Source organism: Engraulis encrasicolus, chromosome 18 (assembly GCF_034702125.1).
Source record: "Engraulis encrasicolus isolate BLACKSEA-1 chromosome 18, IST_EnEncr_1.0, whole genome shotgun sequence".
NCBI classification, from domain to species: domain Eukaryota; kingdom Metazoa; phylum Chordata; class Actinopteri; order Clupeiformes; family Engraulidae; genus Engraulis; species Engraulis encrasicolus.
In genome coordinates, this window is record NC_085874.1 from 38,322,939 (window position 1) to 38,346,960 (window position 24,022).

Consider the following 24,022-nt stretch of genomic DNA (forward strand, 5'->3'; position numbering starts at 1 on the left):
TTCAGTTTAAAATCATGTTGAATTAATATATTCTCAAGTGGCCATAATATGCTTATAGCCTGGGAATTTGATTGCAACCATAATCTTTTCATCTGAGCTTTAGGCTATTTAATAATAGTATTACTTATACTTTTATTTTATTTCTTATTACAAAATTGTTGTTCTGATTAGTATTGTTTTTTTGTGTTGTTTTTGAATTCTTGTATGTTCAACATGTTAGTTTTAATAAAAGCCTTCAAAAAGCAACCTGTCTCCATCTTTCTGAGTTGCACCATTTCCTTTGCTAAGTTTGTCCACTGGTAATCCCCGTATATATGTGACGTCATCACAGGCGGTGACTTTTTTGAAAACATTTTAAAGCCTTGGCGCGGTCTGCCATTTTCAACCAACAGAGTAAATCGAGTGTAAAGAAGGTATGTTTGACAAATTGTTAAGTTTAATGGTTCGGCTTCGTTTGCTTATAGAACTATATACTGATGAGACACCGTGCTATCATGTAATGGTAAATGAAGACTCAAAATCAAGATCATATTTTGTTGTTAGCGCTAGCTAAACGATAGCTGCTGAACGTCACGTTAACAGTTTTCCTATCATTTACCAGCAGAGAAATGGCGGACAGCACTCCAAATGCATTTAAAACTCCCAAAAGGAAGAACGTCAAAAGTCCTGGTAAGTTTGTGCGTCCATTTTCTGTTGCTGCCTTCATGCCATGATTATGCCAGTCAGACGGAGAGGAATCACTTGCCCTAACTTTTTTTTCCAGTCACAGGGACACCCATCATGATTCCAGCTTCGCCTTTCATGAAGAAACTCGGATGTGGAACTGGGGTCAGCGTTTACCTTATGGAAAGGTGTGCTTAATAATAACTGATGATAGCAAAGTGTATCGACACGTTTTGGTTGGTCGTTGTACTTGGTTAAAGCTAATCGTGCTGTCTTTGCAGAATGGGTAAACAAACACACTCTCCGTGGGCAGTCAAAAAAATCAACAGCAGGTGTGCGAAGACCCAAATGAATGTCTATCAGAAACGGCTTAACGATGAGGCCAAGATTCTGAAAGACTTACAGCACCCTAATATTGTTGGTAAGAGTCACTCACACACACACACATACTGATGAGAAGGCAAGTTTGAGGGCATAGCTTTTCCTTACAACCACTCCAGTGTATTCTAGGGCAGGGGTCAGGAACCTTTTTTGCTGGCGAGAGCCATAAAAGCCAATTTTTTAAAAAGAAATTTTCGGTAGAGCCATACCATTTCAAAAACACTGAATACAATTAAAAGCATGTATTTCAAAAGCCCCACAATTTAAGAGTGCACTGTCAAGTTATTACTTTTATTGATAAAAGGTAAGTGTGGGTTGCCAACTGTTAACTTCATTATGGTTGGGGGATATTTTGTATTTCTTAAAATGCAGGAAATTACATCTAACACATTTTAATATCCTGTGTCCCGTTTCAACTCAATATGGAACCCATACTTTATTTATGATTCCGTATTTCAAGGGACGGTTGACAACCCTTTGTAGGCCTAAGAGCCAGATACAGATCCCAAAAGAGCCACATGTGGCTCTAGAGCCATAGGTTCCTGACCCCTGTTCTAGGGTGATGTGGGGCCCCAGGCAAAAATTCAAAGGAAGGAACATTTGAAACTAAATTGCCACTACTGTAGTAAAGGCCGAAGTGTTATTTACTATTAAGGGGCTTGGGGGCCCCAAGCGTCTGGCTGCCTAGCCTGGTGACAAGATGCGCCTCTGCCTCTTCCACAGGTTTCCGTGCATTCACCACGGCGAAGGACGGCTCCAAGTGTCTGGCCATGGAGTACGGGGGAGAGCAGTCCCTAAACGACCTCATAGAGAAGAGGAGGGAAGAGGGACTCAAGGCGTTTCCTGCTCCAGTCATCGAGAAAGTGGCCCTGCATGTAGCTCGAGGTCTTCAGGTATGGTGATCTATATTCTTAACACTTTGTATGATGACAAAAGTGAAAACCTCACTGTGAAACTCCAACTCCCATTGTCCTTGTGACACAGCACACAAGTGCACATTGACTGCACACAACGGAATTGCATTTATGCCTCACCTGTGCTAGGGGACAGCCCTCATTGGCACCCTAAGGAAGCATTGCGACGGGAAGGTACCATGGGATACCTCAGGCATGGAGGAGGATGGGGTAGAGCACTGGTTGATTACTCCCCCCGCCAACATTGCGGGTTGGGAGTCAAACCGGCAACCTTTGGGCTAACAAGTCCAACGCTCTAAACGCTTACCTGACGTAAGATGTGTTGGTACTGGCTGCAGTCTTCTGGTGTTCTCACACCAGCTCCTCTGCCATGGAGTGAGCTGGGGTGATAGAGTTGCATTCATACGTGCAACCCTCTGATCTAAAGCCCATTTCCTTGTCTGTCTGTCGTTGTCTCTCTCTCTCTCTCTCTCTCTCTCTCTCTCTCTCTCTCTCTCTCTCTCTCTCTCTCTGTCTGTATACCCACAGTACCTTCACAATGAGAAGAGGCTGCTCCATGGGGACATGAAGTCCTGTAACGTGGTCATCAGGGGGGACTTTGACTCTATCAAGATCTGTGACGTGGGCGTGTCACTGCGCTTGGATGAGAACATGCAGGGTAAAACACATTTTCATTTTCATATTTATTCCCCCGTGAGAGAGTTTTTTTATGTCCACACACTCGCTCCTGATATTATTTTTTTTTCCAAAATATTTTGGATGTCATTATGTTACATAATGACAAATAACATGTTTTTGTATATTTACACCGAATGATTTAAACCATTGGCTTCATAATGTATGGCTACATAATGTTAGCCTGGTTCACACCAGACGGTGTATATGTAGCTTCGGCGCCCCCTGGCGGAGCAGAGCTTCACACACTACCGTCTGGTACACAGCCATAGAGCACGCTCCGTCTCCAACCAGAAAATAGGCTGAGAATGTATTGCTTCTGCACGGCCTCCTCACCAACAAATTCCTTCAAAAACCTTCCTGTTAATCTTTAAAGAGTCAATATAGTCTCTAATCTGTCTTGTGACTCCTCAATGTGAGTTACCGTTTATATTGAAGAAATAAATGCTCCGTCTATTTTCTGGTTGGAGACGGAGCGTGCTCTATGGCTGTGTACCAGACGGAAGTGTGTGTAGCTCTGCTCCGCCAGGGGGCGTCAAAGCTACACACACACTGTCTGGTGTGAACCAGGCTAACATAATGTAGCCTCCCTCATCCAATTAGTTGAAGTCCGGTGGTGATGAAACATTTTCGTCCTCCTTATCATGAAAGTAACCCATCCCTGTTCTATGCTTTCTTTCCTCTGTGCGACTGTGTGTGTCTCCTAGTGAGTGACCCAAAGGCCCATTACATTGGCACAGAGCCCTGGAAGCCCAAGGAGGCTCTGGAGGACGACATCATCACAGACAAGGCTGACGTGTTTGCCTACGGCCTCACGCTTTGGGAGATGATGACCCTGTCCATGCCTCACCTGGAAATGCTAGACGATGAAGATGAGGAGGAGGATGATGATAACGATGAGGATGGTAAGGGTTAAGTGTGTGTGTGTGTGTGCATGCGTGTGTTTGTGCACTTGTGCATGTGTGTTTGCTTGTCTATTGCTTCCTGTCCATGCCACACCTGCAAATGCTGCATGATGAGGCGGAGGATGCTATGGGTTAAGTGAGTGTGCGTGTTTGCCTATATGTATAACCGGCGTGACGTGTGCCATGTGCGTTATCCCCCTTTTTGGGGAAAACATAAGAGGATAAGTCAATGCAAGTCCCTGGTAATGTTGTGAAAGAAGAAACGAAAGACAAGGACCTGTAGACTAGCGTTGTTCATGCTCGCATGCGTGTGGTGTTTTCCTATGGCCTCCCCCTGGTAGATGCTGAACGATGGGGAAAAGCCAGAGGTGTATAAATCCGAACTAGAATTCCTTTTCCTTCAGCCTTTTTGAAATGCAAAACTTACTGTACTTTGGCCATACTAGTAAATATGAAATTTGGCAATAAGCAGTAGTTTCAATGAGCAGCATAGTTGTTCTTCCCACCCTCCTACACAGTGCACCTTTAACCTTTAATAGTCCCCTCTGACTCCAACACTAATGTTTCTGTCTGTGCTGTCGTGTCTCTGTCCAGACGAGGAGGACTTTGACGAGGATGCGTACTACGAGCGGCTGGGCACCCGCCCCCCATTGGACGCGGCCACTCTGGGCGGAGCCTACCAGCGCATGGTGGAGCTGTTCTGCCTGTGTACGGAGGAGGACCCCCGCAGACGGCCCTCCGCCGCGGACATCGTGGCCGTCCTCGAGACCCAGCTCCAGCACGGGAAGGCACAGACACGTGCCCACTCGCCACTCGACAGCGAGGTCATTGTCATCGACTAGATGCCAGATGTTTTCAAGGGTTTTTTTTTTTTTTGCGTTAGTGTTTACACCCAGTGTAGTCTAACTGCAACGTATATGTTTTGGGTATCCAAGAATTTTCTTTGTTTGAATTCCTATGACCTTCTGTTAGGTTATTATATCAGGTGGTTTGAATTGTACAGAATTTTTATTTACTATTGTTGAATTAAGAATCCCAGCCGAGTGCAGGGTCAACTCAAAACTGACAGTTCAGAAGTTTTACTGTAGAATTAGGACTGGACCTTCTTCACTTTTAACTGTTGTCTTTGTACTGTCTTTTTTTTCTTGTTTTGTCTGATCTGTTTTGTCTTAAACAATGTCAAATCATGTTTATTTATAAATGTGAAATTCTTACATTTTAGAGATACTGTATGCACATACACTTGAACAATAAAATCACTGTGCAGTTTTCAGCATTGGCTGAGCTTTTTTCTTTCTTTAAAAAACGCCATTTTTAATGTTGATGTGCAAAGTGCAGCAGCAAGACAGCAGAAAACACTTGCAAAAGTTTTTGGCCTTTTATCATGGTCTCGCAAAGTCTCAAACGATTACATAACAAGACACATTAGGGAGGAGACCCCTGAGAAAGAACTGAGAAATCTTAAAAGGTTCTTATTGGGCCTAAAAGGCACTCCTAGGTTGACACATTCAACCACATTCTAGGTGGACCAGAATCAGGCCCACCGACAAGGGGGTATGTTGGCCCAGGCCCAGGGAGATGGGTGGCCCAGAATTGGGTCCCTATTACATTCTATGTATTGCATTGGGGGCCCTTTCAGATTACTTTGTCCTGGGCCCAGGAAAAGCTGTCAGCAGTCCTGACCAGAATTGACATTTATTTCTCAATTAGGTATTATGGTGTAGGACAGTTAAGCAAGAAATGTTCATTTTACCAACCCTTTCTGTGGAAAAATGTGCTTTCAAAACAAATTTACAAACCATAATATGCAAACTATTTCCATCCCAAAGATTGTGAATTCATAATTATGACGTACTAATGAAGTGCACCCTGTATGCCAACATTGAGGCCTGATTTTACTTTTTAAGCACAGTTGGAATCCTACTGTCTTATTTGGATGTTTATTTTCTCATCCCCTTCTCAACTCTCCTTTACACACAATATCTTATCACAGGATTTAAAAAATGTCAAAACCACCCATCAACTTAGCAAAACTACAGTTTAAGTTTTGCTGATCAGAGTTGTGAAATCTGCCCGAGAAGAAACCTATGGTGGCAAAACTAGTGTAAAAGCAGCATAAAACCTACTACACTCATATCAAGTGAGAAGCTGGTCCCTTAAAAGGGCACTGTGTAGGATGGTGGCCAGAGTAGGTAATGCAATTATACAGCTCATTGAACTGTGCTGCACATGACCAAATTTGATCTTTTCATGAATATGTACTAGTGTATTCAAAGTAATGAACTAATATTTACTAGTATGACGAAAGTGCACTAACTTTTGCAGCTAAAATGTCTCTTTCAGAAAATTCAAAATGACAGACAATGGAGAAGATCCCCCTTTTCATGTATGAAAAGTGCCATCTTCCTCGTCATAATGAATTGTTAGAATTTGATGATGGGTACAAGTATTCATGAAAAAGGTTACATTTGTGAATGGGCAGCATGAATTCTGGAAATACACAAAATATTACACAGCGCACAGAACTTTTTTTTTAAGTTTTTTTATTATGTTGGTGCACAAAATGACTCACGTTTCGGCGCACCTGTGCCTTCCTCAGAGACTCTCCGAAACGTCAGTCATTTTGTGCACCAAAATAATAAAAAACCTCTAAAAAAGTTCCTGAGTGCTCCAGTCATCCCTGGGTCTAGTCACTTTGAAGTAGCCCAGCCTGTCTTGACACTGCTGTCCTCGACTGTGAGCACCACCAAGGCTTAAGCGCAGACATCCCTTCTTCGAATTACATAGCGCACCTTTAAGATTCAATGATGGCGATAGCCATCACTAGCTTGGAAAATAATCATGGCCAGAGACAGAAAAACGAATCCATTCTATAGAGTGTAAAGTTTTATTTACATATAATATAGTATACATCAAACATGAAATGCCATGGTATATAACCAAGGGAATGAAACAACAGTTAACAGATGTTGTATTACAGCCTCCATCTTTTTGTACATCTCTCTCATTCAACACTTTAAAAAGGCGTGTAAAACAAAAATAAGCAAAGTTAATACGTTTGTATGACGTATTAAATTATTGTGAAGTTGGACTAAGCACCAGTAGCCAAAAGGGACTGATGACCATGAATCTGTTTTCTTGTAACTTGTGAATTATTATCGCCAAGTATGTTAACACAAAACTTAAAATAAAACAAATTAAAACGCCTTTGTTTCATTAACTGACAATATTTTACTTTTTACAACAACAACAAAAAAACTAAAAACAATCTTTACAAAACACAATAAAATATATGAAACAGCAAAAAAGGGAAGAAGTTTAGCCAATGAAGTTGTAGACCAGGAAAGTTGGAGTTCCGCAATACTTTGTGGCAAAGAGTTTTCCGTCTGGTGTGGGGTCTGAAAATGCAATCTCCTCCTTTGTCAGGATGCTACCAAACATGAAGGACTTCCTAGAAGACAAAATCAAAAGGGGAAGAAAAAAAAAAAAATCACAGCACTGAAAAAAACATCTCCAAAAGCAATGAACTGTGACATCTCCTTGATCCAAAGTATGCCATCTTGCTGTGAGCAATTTAGGGCTGTAACTACACACAACTCACGATTCGGTTCGGATCACGTTTTTTTTTTTTTTTAACCCGCGGTTCAATATACCACACGATTTCACATTTGCCAACATTATAAAATTATTTTAGAATAATATAATAATAAGAATAATAATACTGATGATTTGAAAATTGGAAGCACTATCACTTCACATCATGTGATAGTCTCCTGGACTGATGGGAAACAAAACTTTGAAGGGGCATATCACGATATTGCTTCCTTGTGTCGTGACTGTGTACCACGATTTCTCGGTTTGATACAATACTGTTACAGCCCTAGTGAGCATGTATGAGGGTATCTGACCTGTGTGTGTTGTATAAAAACAAACACGTCCACCATTGCTCTATTCAGCTCACACGCAACCTTTGGCACCCCAGTTTGGGAAACCCTCATGTAGGTTATGCGCACGTATGCATGCGAGAGAGAGAGAGAGAGAGAGAGAGAGAGAGAGAGAGAGAGAGAGAGAGAGAGTGAGTGAGTGAGTGAGTGAGATTGTGTGAGTGTGTGAGAGAGATTGTGTGAGTGAGTGAGAGTGTGTGAGTGAGTGAGTGTGTACCTGACGGTGTCGAGCATGCGGGTGGCAATTGCTCGTCTCCTCTGCATGCTGAAGACCCAGACGCGACTGATGCCGCAGATGGCCTTCTCTGGCACGGTAGAGCAGCACCAGGCGCGGTGGCGTTCTAGAATGTCCTCCTGACACACCCGCTTCTGCTGTTGCTCTGGCGACGATGGCTGCTGCTCCAGCACACGGAACGCCTGCAACACCAACAAAAACACAACACAACCACAAACGTTGATGCCACTTGTATCTTTGTCGCGACTTGGTACCCACGGCTTAGGCGATAGTCAGCCTATAAAAACCTAAATATTAGTGGTGGGCCGTTATCGGCGTTAACGTGCTGCGATAATGTGAGACTCTTGTCGCGCGATAAAGAAAATATCGCACGTTAATCTATTCTCAAAATATAGGTTTGGAGTTTGGGTATGCACGTCACCGTTTAATTGACAGACGCTTTTAGACTGCGCTCCAGTCGCTTCTCCTCTCTCCACCTGTTGTTTCACCAGACCTAGGCCTACTAAATATGAAGTGTTTGCATGCTGAAAACATTAATCCCTCTGCCGTGGTAGTTGTTGTTTGAGTGCTTTTTCGTAAGTGGTAGACTAAAGAGACGTTATTGTTTGAGGAGAAGCATAGAGAGACATTATTGTGTGAGTAGCTACCAGCCCGACATAGCCTACATTTCAAGTCAAGTCAAGTCAAGTCAAGTAGGTTTTATTGTCAATTTCTTTACATGCACTGGTCATACAAAGAATTTGAAATTACATTTCTTGCTTTCCCATTTGACATAGACTAATCTAGGTAAGGACATAGACAGTATAGACATAGACAGTACTTATACATGGACTTAAGACAGTATGGACATAGACAGTGCTCATACAGACATTTAAAGTGCAAGACTGGACAACAGAAGACTTGTAGAGGACATACATTAAGAGGTATCTGTTGTGCTTTTGTGCTTTTCCTAAAAAAAGTCCTTTATAGCGTTCTGACATGGTAATAGTAGCATTTTGAAGAAAATAAATATTAAAAAAGGTCTGTCAAGTACACCAGCAGCAGTGTGTGTGTGTGTGTGTGTGTGTGTGTGTGTGTGTGTATGTGTTTAGTGCAGGTAGAAGGTGCGGTGTGCGTCTTGTGTGTGTGTGTGTGTGTGTGTGTGTGTGTGTGTGTGTGTGTGTGTGTGTGTGTGTGTGTGTGTGTGTGTGTGTGTGTGTGTGTGTCAGTGTGTGTATGTTTGGGTTTAGTGCAGAAAGTGCAGTGTGCTTGTGTGTGTGTGTGTGTGTGTGTGTGTGTGTGTGCATGTTTTGAGTTAGTGCAGGTTGAAAGTTCAGTCACGAGTATTTCCTCACGCATTGCATAGAATACATAAACAACTTCCAGAAATCTTGCCTGTGCTATAATTGCAAAACATTCCGTGTGATAGTCCTATGCATTTTGAAGATTGTCAAACTGAAACTGTCAATATCTACTCTCGCTGAATGTTTGTGTTGCAATCGCGCACATTTGCGATTCAGTGAGATATTCTCATATCCGACGGTAATAAACCTCGCGGTTGTCGCGCTTGACTTTTTTTTTTGCAAACTGAATTCATGTCGAGTTGTAACTCATCTGGCATTCTACCTCTGAGAACAACTGTCAAATCGCCGTGTGCCAGTGCTGTAGGTTCTAGATAGGCATATCCAGTAACCTGGCTCTGCTGAGGGCTGCTGTGCCTAGGCTACTACGCGCAGAGCTCCTCCCTCTCTTAAAGGAGCCGCTGCTCCTTTTAACAGTCAGTGGCAGATTCTCTCTCTCTCTCTCTCTCTCTCTCTCTCTCTCTCTCTCTCTCTCTCACTCTGTCTCTTTCTCTCTCTCTCTCCTCTCTCTCTCCTCTCTCTTTCTCTCTCGTCTCTCTCCTCTCTCTCTCTCTCTCTCTCTCTCTCTCTCTCTCTCTCTCTCTCTCTCTCTCTCTCTCTCTCTCTCTCTCTCTCTCTCTCTCTCTCTCTCTCTCCCCATTAGAAATGCTGAATTGTTGAGATAATATTGTTTAAATAAAAAAAACTGAAAAGAAAATAAAGGTCCGCAACACTGTAAATGCTCCCAGAAGATTTATTTATTTTATTTTATTTTCAGTTATCTTACGTTTGGTCCAGCACCTGTGCCACTGATGTGCGCGCATTCATTGACTTTCTTAATATTGTTTAAATAGCCTAAATGTTTGATAGATTTATCTGTATTTGCCTCTACAACTTATAGCGCTGTTCATTTTGAAATTTCAGTATCTTATAACTGTAAATGCTTCCTAACATATTGGACACACTTTACACATATTGCTGTGATTTTTTAATCTCCAAGTATCAACATGACCATTTTTTGAAGATGAGATGCATTTTGGAAAAAAAGATGAGCTCTGGTCTAATGCGCCATCTGTCTTAAGAAACCCCAAGGTTTTTTTGGCATTATTTCGCTATTGTGCCTATTCTGAATGAGCCATTTTGATATAGATTAATCTAGATTAATCTAGATTAATTTCATAATTACAGTGAGATTAATCTAGATTAAAAAAATTAATCTATGCCCACCCCTACTAAATATCTATATTGAAACCGATGAAAACAAAACATTAATTGTATAAAAGCTACAACACACCTCTTCAATCGGAACACATTTGTTCAGTTTCAACATGCCAACATTTTTAAATAAAAAAACTCTGATATCTCATGAGCCTGAATGTTGCATCATACTGCTCCAGGCGCTAGGGTCAATGTTGCTTTACAAAATATTCAACATGAGTTAATGGGGACTGGAGAGGGGGTTGTTAAGCCTGGTGACACTTTGAGAAGTAGATTTTGAAGCGCAACCAAGAGTTCTTTATTAATTTACTTTTGATGTTGCTGAGTCACACCATCCATGTAACATGCATTTCCCTCACACACACTTACGTGTCGTATTTGTTCGGCCACCACGCAGCCCACTACCATGCGGTCGCTGTTGACGAAGAGGAAGGTCTTGGCTGAGCTGGGGCAGCTCAGGGTCATCTGCTGGAAGCCCAGCTCACTGTCTGCTACCTTACGCACCTCCTCTGCCTGGTAGAGAGAGAGAGAGACAGAGAGAGAGAGAGAGAGAGAGAGAGAGAGAGAGAGAGAGACCGAGAGAGAGAGAGACCGAGAGAGAGAGAGAGAGAGAGAGAGAGAGAGAGAGAGAGAGAGAGACCATTAAATGACAACATTAAGTTATACAGCAGCTCACCGTCTGCACCTCCTCTGCCTGGGGACCATTCCATCATTGGCGCTGAATTCAGCGACGCTTACTCGCAAAGGCCGAGTTTCAATTAACGGCAGCTTCTGACACCGTTCCACCACTGAAGATCAGCTGCGCCTTGGCTAGTTTCACTTCAGCCGCGCTCATCAGAGCTGGCGTTGCGCTCGTGCACGGTGTACAGGGGAAGTCCATATCAACGATTGTCGAAAATGCGATCATGTTGTAGACTGGGGCATGCCTTGTCAAATAAAGTCTTTATCAGTCATATAGTGCGAGCATTTGTAGGTGAACGGTAACGTAACCGCATTCCAATTGAGAGGCCCGCGCTCAATCCCCACCGTGCGCAATGACAGATCATAACTCAATCATCAAAGGGAGAGTCTCGTCCAAACCTCGAATGCCACCATTTCAATGCGTAAAAATAAAATGCTTGTATCATCTAAGGTGTTTTAATTTTATCTTTCAGAAGAATTTGTTTTCGGATTAAATAAAGCTAAAACGTTAGGCAGAGATCATTTACTGAATCATTGCAATGCAAACTCAAGCGTCGGCGTCTGCAAGGTGGTTGTGAAGACGTTTTTTTATTGCCTATGCTGTAAAATGTTAAGGTCTAGGCCTCCATTTAACTGTAGGCCTATTGCTTGATAGCAAATGAAGACAGCCACAAAGCGACATCAAATGAGAGAATGTTTTGAAGTTTCCATAATCTGTCGCCATAGAAGACTTGAACCCGGGGCGACCACATATTCAGCAGCGCACCTGTCCACTGGGCCACTCACGTCTTCGACTATGTGGAAGGAATTGTTCACCATCATAGTAGTAAATCAACACTATAAAAGTTTTTAAAAATGTGCTAATTATCAGAAATCCCCCGAAATGAAAGACAATGGTAACTATTGTAGTTTTTACTGCCATTATCACATCATAGACTATTAAAATCGAGTGACTGGTTCGCTTTGATCTCGTAAAATGATGGCGGGAATTAAGCGGAACGTGCCCACTGTGACATTGTTTCCTACAGGTTCTTTTTTTTGCAACACTGATTCATTTAGCCTGGTGTTTAACCTGGGAGCTACCAGGTTAGAGTTGGAGCATAAATTACCGTGGCAACTCAGCTGAGTTTCAGGTTAGCAAGGCTGATGGAACGGATCTCTGTCTAAAAATAGCGTAGTTTACAGACTTGAGCTCGGATTTGGGGTTACCGCCGTTGATGGAATGGTCCCCTGGTGCACGCGCACACACACACCAAGTAAAGTCCGCTTTATTGCAAATTTCTTTACATGCACTGGTCAGACAAAGAATTGAAATGACATTTCTTACTTTCCTGAGCAGACAGACATACTTTAATCATACAATTAAACAGCAGCTCACTGTCTGCCACCTTAAGCACCTCCTCTGCCTGGTACACATAGACACACACTACCAAACAGCAACTCCGTCTGCCACCTTACACACTTTTTCCCCCGCCCGACACAAACACACAGACACATACACGCAGACAGTTCACTGCCCTAAACACTGGAGATGTCAGATGTCATGGGTGAAGTGGTGTAACATTTTCATACTGCACGCAATTTCACTGAAAATGCTCACCTTCTTTGTGGCATATTTGGGGTCGTCGGGGAGGACGAGAAGTATTTTGCCATCCCAGAACTCTCCAACCACACGCTCCTTCTTCCAGCCCTATGCGGAGGCGAAGGATATCAACAGTTAATGCCACACAAGACACAAACATCCAATACAGTTTGTTCACTTTATTTTGAAGTAATGACCACAACCTTTCTGCTGCAGCGGTTTACTTTACCCCCTTTAGAAACCTACTCATTTTCACTGTTGACAGTAGCCACCAAACGTGTGTGTGTGTGTGTGTGTGTGTGTGTGTGTGTGTGTGTGTGTGTGTGTGTGTGTGTGTGTGTGTTAAATTCTGCTCAATCTAAAATAATTGGTAGTAAAGCAATTTGGAGGTGCCATATGTATCATTAAACTTTCTAAAATTAACCAGGTCATCTTTCAGTGCTATTTGGACCTGTACAGCTTCCCCTGAAGTGAGAACCAAATAAACATAATAAGTGTGTGTGTGTGTGTGGTGTCAGAGCGGTGTGCCAAATACCCACCACGAACTTGATGGCGTCGAGGAAGCGCTGGTGGAACTGGCTGTGCTGCAGCTGGTCCTGAGGGGAGTCGGCACTGTACAACATGCCGCACGAACTGCACGTGGTGGCGCCAAACTGCTTCTGGCCCGCATCCTACACACACACGCGCGCACACACACACACACACACACAGATAAATAAAACCCTTACTCCGAGAGAGTGAGAGCAACAGTAAACACTCAAGTTCTGAACGCAACTGATGCAGGCACCGGTACGGTTTCATAGGTGCGTTTCTGGAACTACTTCCTTGGTTAGCATGATTTCACACGTTTGTTCATTGAGTATCTACTCTCTTGTTGACCCGAAAAGAGTAAATGAGAGGTGTGGGCAGCAGGCACACTCACGATAATCAGCTGGTCGTCTGCGTCGGCCATCTTGGCGTCTCGCTTGGCGCGGGCGCTGCTGCTGCTGCTGCTCTTGTCCTTGGCAGAGGGCGTCCTGCTGGAGCGCACAGCAGAGGGCGTGCTACAGGTCTTAGGGGACGACAGGCCAGACCGCTTCAGCGACCTTACAAGGGGTAAATACAAATATGTATACATAAATAAACGCCATAACATCACACTACACAACTAGAACTGCACTCAGAGACAGTCCCAACCTTACAAGGGTAAATAAATTCTATAGTAACATCACATTACACAGAAATGTCCTGACATTAAAAAGCTATTTAATAATACATCATTGTTATAATAATTGCATTTAGGGATGCATGATGCATCAGCCTTAACATCAGTATCGGCTGATATTTGACATTTCAACGCATCGGACATTGGTGGGTAAAACTGTTTTTTTGTTTTTTTTTTAAATACGACACGGTTCTTAATCTTATTGGTTCTGATGTGTTTTTTTAATATTTCAAAAGATTGGACTTGACAATGACTTTCATTGTTTGTCTTCTATTTTTTTTAATCTAATTTTATCACAGAGAGTTAAAAAGTGTTTTTGGAAATAAGAGGACATAAAAAAATTAAGTTTGCTTCATTGTGCAATCTGTATTAAATGTTATTATCGCTTTAATAAATTTAAAAAAAACATTGGTATCGTTTAATATCGGTTATCAGACAAAACTGCAATATCAATATCGGTATCGGCCAAAATTTTCACATCGGTGCATCCCTGGTATTTTTGCATCGACATTTTGCATTGATATCGTAATTTCAGTCGAAACTGCTACAATTAACAACCCAAGTGGAGGAGGGGAGAGGGGGTTGTGTTTGTAAGTTTTGCTGTGAATTTATGAAAATAACATTAAACATGTGGGAATCATTCAGTACTTTTATTTACCAGTAAATCGGGAAGAGTGTACAACTCTGCTTTCTGCCAGTGGCAGAAGCACAAGTGAATTCTCCTCATTAAAAACAAACAACCAAACAAAACAAAAATCACATACCTTTTGCCACCAAAGATGGGGAACAGAGATGAAGATTCTAACAAAAGAACAAACAAGGAAAACACATTTAGGAATGCATTCTGTGGTCACCCCAGCACAACATACATTACATTTTACAACTCCACATTTAGCAGACGCCTTTGACCAAAGCGACTTCCAAGGAGAAAATGTAAGCAAGAACAGGGTAAGGCACAGTGTACAGTCGCAATACTGACAACATTTTCCAACACAAAGTAAAGATGACGTAGCAAAAAATAAGATGCATTTAAAAAGTGGTAAAAAGTAAACAAAGACATAAAGGCGTAGTGTGCAGTTGCAACACTGACTGCATTGTCCAACACTGTTGCAACTGCACACTAAGCCTTTTTGTCTTTGCTTACTTTTTGCCACTTTTTAAATGCATCTTATTTTTATTATCACAAGAAAATCATTTTTGGAGTATAACACATCCCCTGACGCTTTCTATCCAAGATGATTAACATCTATTTAGGTGCAGGGTATTGGTTTAAGTCCTGCTGGAGCAATGTGAGGTTAGGTGCCTTGCTCAAGGCATTTCAGCCATGGATGAGGTTACTAATAAGGGTGGGATTCGAACATGCAACCCTCTGATCTAAAGGCCAGCGCTCTAAACTATTGAGCCATGGCTGCCTCACGAAGAGGTCCTTACCTTGGTTCTGGCTGTCGTCCTCTTCAGAGTGATGGATATCACTGAGGTCGAACACTCTGTCCGAGCCTGCCTCCATGTCCGACTCCTAAAAGGGATCAATTAAACATAGGGTTAGCAACCCTAGCTGAAGACGTAGGCTTTTAGTACATGGCCAGGTTTTGCAATCTCTCTCTCCTAATCACTTCCTATGCATTCTCTACTTTCCTGTCAAATAAAGGCCCAAAACCCCTTTTTTAAAAGCCGCACCTGTACGTTGACGCTGAAGCTGTAGAGAGAGGAGAGCGGGTCGCCGGGGGACACCGAGACGGACCTCCTGAGCACCACGCGTGCGTCTTTCATCAGGACGCCGTGGCTCTCCTGCGGGGACGATAGCACTGCTGGGTTCACTGGAGATGCCATCTTAATAGGCCTATTCTCCTCTTCCTCCTCCTCCTCCTTCTTCTTCTTCTTGTTCTGTTTCTCCGTCTCCTCATGCTCAAGCAGCTCCTCCTCAGCCCATATGGTAGAGTCCATCTCTGGTGACGGCGGTGATGGTGTTGGTAGTGATGGTGATGGTGTTGATGTAGGAGGCAGTGGCTTCTTGGTGAAGACAGCCTGTCGAAGAGGGGAACGCATCATAGGGCCAGCCGGCTTCTCGCTGCTCTTCTCGTTCTGTTTGTCCTCCTCAGCAGTGCTGGTCTGCTTTGCCGTGATCTCGTTCTCGTTCTTGTTCTGGTCTTTGTCCAGGTCCTTCGGCTTGCTCTTCTGCTGTCCGCCGGTCGCGGTCGGTCTCGGCTTCCACGGAACGGCGCTTTTGTACATCTTGGCCGTCTTCTTGCCGGACACGAAAAATGCGGCGCCCACAAAGAGCTTGGGCTTGGCCTTGTTCTTGAGACCGCCAAAGCTGAGCAAGGGCGAGAACTTCGAGCCCTCAGTTGCCGAGCTCGCCGCCGCGTCAGTCTTAGCGGCACCGCTGATGGCGGGCGCAACCTTTTTCACAACTGGCTTCGCCGACAAGTAAGCCTTAATGCTTGCAGGCTTCTGGGCTTTGGGCGGCATTGTTTTCTTAGCTGGCCGCCCCCTCTTCTTCCCCTTAGCCTTCTCCGTGGAGGGAGGGGTCCTAGCCTTCTCCGTGGAGGGCGGCGAGCTTGCCGTCTGCTCCTCTGCGGGTTTCCCCCCTGTCGGGTCCTTCGTCTCCCTCAGGAGCTTGCGCTCGAGAGGCGTGAGGTACAGCATCTTCTGCTTGCTGTAGAAGGAGCTGGCCACTGTGACCTTTTGGGGCGATGCCGCCGTCATCCTGGTCTTCTGGGGTGGCTCGTCCTGCTGCGGGGAGGCTGGGGCGTTTCTGGAGGAGCCCTTCTTGGGGGTGAGGGGCGTGCGCTGCCGGCCTCTGGGTGATTTCAGGGGCGAGCCAGACTGATTCTCCTTCTCTCCCTGGTTGTGGCTAGACAGCTGCTTGTTGGTGGTGTTGTTGATGGTGGTGGTGGTGGTGTTGCGGGGGGAGCCTCTCCTTGGGGGACTGCAGTAGCCATTAATGAGTTGCCTCTTTGCAGGATTCCTGAAAAAGAAATAGAAAATGTTTTTGTTTACCACATAGGTCCGAGATATTTCCAACATTCCCCACACGTTGAACATTGTCAAAACATGTGGTGGTTGACTAGTGGTGAACAGATAGGCGCACTATTGTTTTTTTTACTTTTCAATACTTGCAGGGTTTTCCCTCAAGCACTTCATAGTCAAGACGGCCACCTTGACAACTACCACCTACCACCTTGACAATGTACCTTAAAATAATTTGTTTGGTGAGAGTTTAATTTCTAAAACTTGCGTTCCAAAAAATATTCCTGGAGGATTCTTATCACATTTCGTACGAAAAGACACAACATAGCCATGAATAGGCTTTCGTGTGATAATGGTCATATCACATGTCTCGGATGCCATCTAACTCCCCAAGCACCTTCACTAATAGGCTACTTTGCAGGAATCATGATTGTATCCAGTACCATACTTAACACACTACAAGAGAATGTGCATGGACCAATTAGATGGAGAATAATGTGCTTCATGTGCATTTCTATTATGTGTGCCGGACTGTACAAACTAAGGCATGCCATAATGTCCTGCCATCAAAAACTATCCATTCATGCTTCCAATTTCACATAAATGTGAAAATGGTGAAAGGCCATAAACGCTCACCCGTCGAGGTCAGGGGAGCACCGTTTTCTCTTTCTTGACGACAGGTTGGGTAACATCTTCAGTCGCACGTCTGTGGATACATAAACACATTCAATAAATGCACATTTTGATAAATAAACAACTGTGTTCATGCAGGTGTCGGATTTACAGTGTTCTTGTGTGCAGTGCAGACGTGTGTCGTGTTTTAGGCCTACTGTGTAGTAGCAGTCTGTAATGGCATGGACGCTTTCGGATTCCCTGACCTTAGATAACCATACAAGTGATTACGTAGAAAAGGCCAATATGAAAGGCCACATGAAAGACATTTCACAGTTTAGCACTCAGTCATTACCAGGCCACTTTCCAGCCCGATACCACAGAAGTGAACAATAAACCAGCATTAGAATTATGTTAGTTAGCTAAAGTAGTATTTTATGAGAGAAACATCTGATTACCTAGCAGGTTAGCAAGTAAGCTTAATCATTAGCCGACCACAAGACCTGCTATTTCGCGCGAAGCAACGCTACTTCAAGGTTCCAACTCATCTACGTGGTAGTTTTGTTGGCGTTGCTGATGTAAATTTGAATGTAATACCGCATAAAGTGCCGAACAATACAGCAAACAAGAATGAAGCATTGACAGCGGGAAAAACATTCAGCTCCATGTTGGATGTAAAAACAACTCATACGGTTGCTCTGCATACTAGTACTACGTTTGTCGCGTGCAGTAGTTTATACTGGTGTGCTGAAATGTGGACATTTTAAAATACTTGTTTAACCGAAATTACGTTTTCATCCTGGAGATATTAGCATTTCCAGGACCATTCTCTCTACAGAACTTGCAGACATTTCAAGCGCGCCTCTAGAGAGACCTACCAGATTCTAATAGCTGCTAGAACTACCACAGTAATTTATCTATGTCTGTTGGCTCCAACATCACAATTGTACTTGGACCGTACACCAGGTAGGATAGAAATTCTTACCTTGTACATACAGAACTCAAAAACTGTCTGAATTGAAGTCGCTAAACACGTCCGGCTGATCCGAGTACCCGCTCAAAACAAGAGTAGCAGCTTGAGCTTTGACCGCGGTACAACACTGTTTTGAATAGGGAGGGAAAGTAATCTCATCGCCCCCTGCTGGCAACGTTCCAACCCCCTGCAACAAATGAATGTTTTTTTTCTTTGAAAAATTACATCTCGGCCCTGACGACGAAGTAGAAGTAGTGGCAGTCATATTATGGGCATGTTGGCCCGTTTTATCGAACCAGGTGGTAAAATGTTCAGTTTTTCACTGATCTGAGCTGATTTTAATATTCTTTAAAAAGCTAATACAGAACTACACTGACTGGCATGTGTGGCTTGTTTACTCCATGTAATTAGCATAGCCAAATTAGCATAGCCAAACATGAGCCAGAGAGGTGGTTACTCGTCACCACAGAAGCCATCATATCTACTAGAGAATTTAAAACCATACCAAAATGATCGCGTGTATATATGTGTAATAAGAAGACAATGTGGAACTCATAGGATTACAAGAATGTGAAGATATGCGAAGAACTTGCGTTCGTTCGCGTTCATTTGTTTCTCTGTGTTGTCAACGAGGCGCGAAGCACAGCATGCTGGGAGCTGTAGTCCGTTTCCGACCAGATTGGCACAATTTCTATTTTTCTTAAAAGGGCAAAAAATGACTTGAGATTTTCACAGGTAGTAGTTCATGCTATTGTGTACGCTGAAAAATGTGTCTGGTGTTATAGTTCCAAGTCATATCTTTGTGGGATTTTTTTAAAAACTTGTCTATGGGAGTTTCAATAGGATCACCCTGGTGTTTGGAACGTAACCGCTAGGATCGCTGTTTTCCACTTTCCCTCCCAATAGCGCGCGCGCAAAAGTGCTTGTGCAACCAAGTGGTGTGAATACGGAATCAACAACACATGAAGGAAGTACATAGCATAGCTAAGCAAAACACGAGCCTTTCAAAATAACGTATTTTCAACTGGCATTATTGACGCTGTTACTCAATAAACGTCAGCGGTATTAATTGCATTTGTTAGTTGTTTTGTATAATTAATCGTTGTTCACTCGGTCACGTAGGGCCTACGAGCTGCAAGTCACTTACTGAGTATATTTCGCCACGTCTTTGATTTTGGTGTTAGTTGATTCTGAGGTGGGCTAAGCTTCCTCATGCGTCAGTTCCTGTGTTGCTTGCTTCGTACACGGCTAATTTCTGTCACCGCGTCTCATATCCAATTCTTTTTAACGTTGCGTATGTGTTGCTTTCCGAGCCAATATACATAATTCTGACTGTGTAGTGTGCGCTGACAGCTTGCATAAGAAAGTGTTTTGTTTTATTCAAGATGGTATTTTACTTCACGAGCGCAGGTAAGTCCATAAAGTCAACTCGAAATTCTGTATGACCAGTTAGCCATGATTTAACTAAAAGCCTTGTGGCATTAAGCTAGCTAAGAAAGGCAGCACAACATTTATCCTCTAGTTTTCGTTTCATTTTAAACTTGTTACATGCTGCTGATGTTCTAGTTTAAGTATGTACGATCCCATTTGGAAGCAGAAGCGCCCCACCTAGCAGACGTAGGCTACAGTTCAGCCTGTTGTTTACCTGGCCAAACGTGTTGCTACTTGACTTTGTGACTTGTCAACTTAACAGCACAACAAAAGCATGCAGAACTCACCCCTGGAGTCATATTTTGTTTTGTGCATCTTGGTCTGGAAAGAGTGTCCGCACACCAGCAAACTCGCCATGTAGTAAATGGGCCTGCTGCTACGCAGGTTACAGCACATCGGTTTCACTATTAGATTGGCACATGGAGTGATAAGAAGTTTAACTGCCTTTTCTATTTGTATTTGACAGTCGTCAGTCCACCATACACAATCTACATGGGAAAAGACAAATACGAAAGTAAGTTACACTCTGGACTACGGCATGGACATGACTTGACTTGACTTGACTTGAAAGCTTTAATGTCCTTAAAGAGGCAATTTGTCTTACAGTACAGCAGAATGACATAAAACACACAGACCTACAATGAAAACAGACATACAGTACTAGCATAATAAATAGCTAAACATATAAGAAAATATGTAAAATTAAAAAAAGAAAAACAGACCACTGGTCAAAGTCATCAGTTAACACAAGGAATCACTAGATTGAGTACTTAATGGCAAGGAAACGACTATCTAAATATGCATGAGAGACCATATAAGCCACATATATGTATTTTTTCCCCTTTCTTAAGATGAAGACCTCATAAAATATGGATGGCCAGAAGATATATGGTGAGGGAACTGAATCATCCTTTGTGATCTCACATAAGACGTGCATTAACCAAAGGTGGTATGTTCAGTGATGACGAGTCACTTTTCCCCTCTAACTGTGAATCCATCTTGGGTATATTACAGGTTTCACGTTGACAAGCTGTCATCTGCTCATGTGTATCTCCGGATGCCCAAGGTACGTGCATTTCAGTCAAAGCTGGGTGAAAATGAAAATAAGATGTTTTCAAATAAGTCATGTGATTCGGGTGAAGGATTTTGGTCCTTGAACTGACACAAATGGTGTGACAAATTGTCTATATCTGTATTTCAAGGGCACAACCATTGATGATATACCAAAAGAGGTTTTGGTAGACTGTGCACAGCTGGTGAAAAATAACAGCATTCAAGGTAAACACTTTACTTTCTTTTTACATTGAGGAAGTGTGTGTGTGTGTGTGTGTGTGTGTGTGTGTGTGTGTGTGTGTGTGTGTGTGTGTGTGTGTGTGTTAGATTTTTTTGCCACATCATTCAGTAGTGGGAAGGATCGTGCATCGCATACATTTGAGATGTAATGTGTTTCCATCACAGGCTGCAAGATGAACAACATTAACGTGGTGTACACTCCATGGGCGAACCTCAAGAAGACCGGAGACATGGATGTCGGACAGATAGGCTTCTTTCGGCATAAGGACGCAAGTCAAGTTTCCCCTCTCTTATTGTGTGGTGTCAGGCAAAAGTGTTGATTAGGTTAAAGCCTGTTAAGCATTGTAAGACTTGTAGTACATAGACTTGTGGTATGTAACCCTAGTATGTTCAGGTCTTAATGACCATTACAAAAGCCATCTGGATACAGACCTACAGTAGTGCATAGTAAATATAATATGTTACTTATTGTTAGTATGTCCAGGGTGCAATTTGGAGCTGCACTTCAGGTATACGTATATCTAGGTTTAATGTAACTCCATTGATATTGCTGAAAATCTGAAATCTGACATGTCAGAGTTTGTCATCCAATGTTTGTCAACCATGTTGTGGGGAGCAAGTCACTGTGGATAAAAGTGTGCCTTAAGAATGACTTAATGTAATGCAAAAACAGGTAAAAACAGTAGCGGTGGAGAAGAAGATCAATGAGATCGTCAATCGGCTGGAGAAGACGAAAGACGAGAGGTACCCAGACCTGGCGGCCGAGAAAGAGTCCCGAGATCGAGAGGAGAGAAACGAGAAGAAGGCCCAGATTCAGGACGTAAAGAAGAAGGAGAAAGAAGAGATGAAGAAAAAGAAGGAGGCGGAGGACTTGAGGTACACAAGCAATAATAGTCTCTCACAGTCCTTGGATCTTTCTTTCTTTTTTGATGATATTTTCCTCAGTTCATTTACTCGTGTTGGCAGCAGAGGACTAGATGAGCATATAACATGAAAAAAGAATTAGAAAGAAATAAAATTCAAGGACTGTGCAAATCTTTCTTTTTGTTATTTGTGGCTTAAGGTGATACTGTCCCATTTTTGGAAATAAGCTTATTTTACACCTCCACTCGAGTTAAATAATAGCGTTTTACCGTTCTCCGACCTATACTTTCAACCGTTCTCTGGGTATGACCGTGCAAATTTTACCTCCAAGCTAGCAGTTAACATTGAGTCCTATAAGACCAGTTAGCCGCCAGCTGGTATCATAGGACTCAATGTTAATTGCTAGCTTGGAGGTAAAATTTGCACTGCCATACCCAGAGAACGGTTGAAAGTACAGGAGAACGGTAAAACCCTATCACAATGGGACAGTATCACTTTAACTTGTTCACAATACCTGGTCCTGAACACAAAACGTGCCTTTAAAATGTTTTTCTTCCGTTATGTTCTCTTCTGCAGTTAAATCTGCAGTAGAACATTAAATAAAACCTTTTGATTTGAGCTTCATTTCCTGGTGGATGTTCTCATATTTTTTACTAAACATGTCATTTCTCTGAAGGAAAAAACAGTTTATCATCTGTTTCTACATTTCATTTCCCCTGCAGGAATTACACGACCCTTATGCGGAGTGAGAACATGACCACGAATGAGGTAAGTGCTATGTTGTGTTGTAACAGCTCTTTTCAAGGCCAGACAACCTTGGCTCTGGAACAATGAAGGAACATTAGCAATGACCTCATGCGACAATCATAACTTTTTGTTTGTGTGTGTGTCTGTTTGTCTGTCTGTCTCTGTCTGTCTGTCTGTCTGTGTGTGTGTGTATGTGCGCGTGTGTGTGTGTGGCTGTCTTTGTTTCTCTTCTTACCACAGGACGGAAACGATTCAGACGATTTCATGTAGGAGTGAGCCACTCCGGGTGGAGTTTGGGCTAACAGGGAGCGCTCGGGACCGCGCGTCTTTTCCATAACACCGTAACCTTGACCACTGCTGCCTTGTGCCCACCTCACACCTCACAGGGTGTTTGTTTGCAGGCTGACATTTTTGGAATCGTGAACGGCTGTTCCAGATGAATCTGGTCACAACGTCAAACAAACAAACAAACGAACGAAGCAGCTGTGCCAACGAAGGACAAAACGCGATTTGCAGTCTTTGCTCAAGCATCTTATCTTTGTATGGGACACGGAAATTAAATTAATTGAGGAACAAAATGCAAACAGCAGCAATAACCACGTTATTCCTGTTTCCCCTACTTGCCTAAACTGACTGAGAATACCTGTGATGTTCTGAGGTCTTTGCAAGAGATAAAAAAGAAAGAACGAAAGAAAGAAAACATGCTTTGTTCTGGACGTTTTTTGGCCATAGCTCACTAAGATGTCAATCTAATGCTGCATGCATGCAAGCCTCAATTATGTACAGGGCAAGTTGTGTTGCTATGGTGACGGCTCGGTCGCCTTGGCGATGTGTAAACAGGAAGCGTTATGTACCATGAATGCTGCTGTACAGTACTGAGAGCTGATGAAGTCACCCCGTGTTGTAAATGTTCAGTCCAGGATCTGATTGGTTGTCGTCAGTAGTGGTGGAGGAGGATGACAATGTCTGAATCAATAAAGCTTTACCACCTTTTTCGCTTACATTCGTTTCCCGTCAGTGGGCTTTGGCATCGGAGTGTGGTTGCATAATACATTGGTGGCTAGTGTATATTTTGGGGAAATACTTCATTTTAATGGTTCACTTTTGCAGTGGATCTACCACGTTAGGTGCAGTGTTATAATAACCAGTGTAACAATATTTTAATACCATGTGATACCAGTGTAACACCATGTACCAATTTTGTACTTACATCTAGGGTTAGGGTTGGTATATGGTATTAATAGGTATTACATTTTGTTACACTGGTTTTTACATTGTACTTAATGTGGTAGATCCACTGTAATAGTGAACCATTAAAATAAAGTGTTAGCATAGTTTGCACCTTAAAAGCACTCTAATTGGTCCAGGCCTTGAGGGTGTGCAAACTGAGGTTACAGTGTGTAAACAGGCA

General features: G+C 42.9%; 3 protein-coding genes across 4 annotated transcripts; 2 read left to right on the top strand and 1 right to left on the bottom strand.

Moving 5' to 3' along the window:
- Positions 1-311: 311 nt before the first annotated feature.
- pbk (PDZ binding kinase) lies at positions 312-4,811 on the top strand. Of its 2 annotated transcripts, none has more exons than XM_063222504.1 (8): positions 312-413; positions 602-669; positions 764-851; positions 945-1,084; positions 1,768-1,937; positions 2,487-2,616; positions 3,341-3,538; positions 4,133-4,811. In XM_063222504.1, the coding sequence occupies exons 2-8, from the start codon at positions 609-611 to the stop codon at positions 4,378-4,380; spliced, it is 1,035 nt and encodes a 344-aa protein (XP_063078574.1). In that variant the 5' UTR covers positions 312-413; positions 602-608; the 3' UTR covers positions 4,381-4,811. The 2 variants fall into 2 exon arrangements, with proteins under 2 accessions (XP_063078574.1, XP_063078575.1); XM_063222505.1 differs by having other exon boundaries at positions 335-413; positions 605-669.
- A 1,591-nt stretch (positions 4,812-6,402) lies between these two features.
- Positions 6,403-18,416, bottom strand: esco2 (establishment of sister chromatid cohesion N-acetyltransferase 2). Its single transcript, XM_063222506.1, has 11 exons — positions 18,289-18,416; positions 17,328-17,397; positions 15,399-16,689; positions 15,153-15,237; positions 14,486-14,522; positions 13,440-13,602; positions 13,057-13,188; positions 12,536-12,625; positions 10,624-10,767; positions 7,700-7,899; positions 6,403-6,989 (listed from the first exon to the last, which is right to left on the bottom strand). The coding sequence occupies exons 2-11, from the start codon at positions 17,381-17,383 to the stop codon at positions 6,857-6,859; spliced, it is 2,331 nt and encodes a 776-aa protein (XP_063078576.1). The 5' UTR covers positions 17,384-17,397; positions 18,289-18,416; the 3' UTR covers positions 6,403-6,856.
- A 1,009-nt stretch (positions 18,417-19,425) lies between these two features.
- ccdc25 (coiled-coil domain containing 25) lies at positions 19,426-23,612 on the top strand. Its single transcript, XM_063223586.1, has 9 exons — positions 19,426-19,686; positions 20,174-20,221; positions 20,559-20,598; positions 20,722-20,773; positions 20,910-20,985; positions 21,166-21,269; positions 21,674-21,876; positions 22,587-22,632; positions 22,852-23,612. The coding sequence occupies exons 1-9, from the start codon at positions 19,662-19,664 to the stop codon at positions 22,879-22,881; spliced, it is 624 nt and encodes a 207-aa protein (XP_063079656.1). The 5' UTR covers positions 19,426-19,661; the 3' UTR covers positions 22,882-23,612.
- The last annotated feature ends 410 nt before the right edge of the window (positions 23,613-24,022 follow it).

What these genes read in the sequence shown, in the direction of transcription:
- pbk (XM_063222504.1), top strand. Translation starts at nt 609, where the DNA reads ATGGCGGACAGCACTCCAAATGCATTTAAAACTCCCAAAAGGAAGAAC. An exon ending in GAAGAACGTCAAAAGTCCTG is followed by an intron (nt 670 to 763) that starts GTAAGTTTGTGC and finishes TTTTTTTTCCAG; the next exon opens with TCACAGGGACACCCATCATG. An exon ending in CTTGGATGAGAACATGCAGG is followed by an intron (nt 2,617 to 3,340) that starts GTAAAACACATT and finishes TGTGTCTCCTAG; the next exon opens with TGAGTGACCCAAAGGCCCAT.
- ccdc25 (XM_063223586.1), top strand. Translation starts at nt 19,662, where the DNA reads ATGGTATTTTACTTCACGAGCGCAG. An exon ending in GGGAAAAGACAAATACGAAA is followed by an intron (nt 20,222 to 20,558) that starts GTAAGTTACACT and finishes CCCTTTCTTAAG; the next exon opens with ATGAAGACCTCATAAAATAT. An exon ending in GGATGGCCAGAAGATATATG is followed by an intron (nt 20,599 to 20,721) that starts GTGAGGGAACTG and finishes GGTATATTACAG; the next exon opens with GTTTCACGTTGACAAGCTGT.
- esco2 (XM_063222506.1), bottom strand. Translation starts at nt 17,383, where the DNA reads ATGTTACCCAACCTGTCGTCAAGAAAGAGAAAACGGTGCTCCCCTGAC. An exon ending in GCTTCAGCGTCAACGTACAG is followed by an intron (nt 15,238 to 15,398) that starts GTGCGGCTTTTA and finishes GATCCCTTTTAG; the next exon opens with GAGTCGGACATGGAGGCAGG. An exon ending in CCAAATATGCCACAAAGAAG is followed by an intron (nt 10,768 to 12,535) that starts GTGAGCATTTTC and finishes TCTCTCTACCAG; the next exon opens with GCAGAGGAGGTGCGTAAGGT.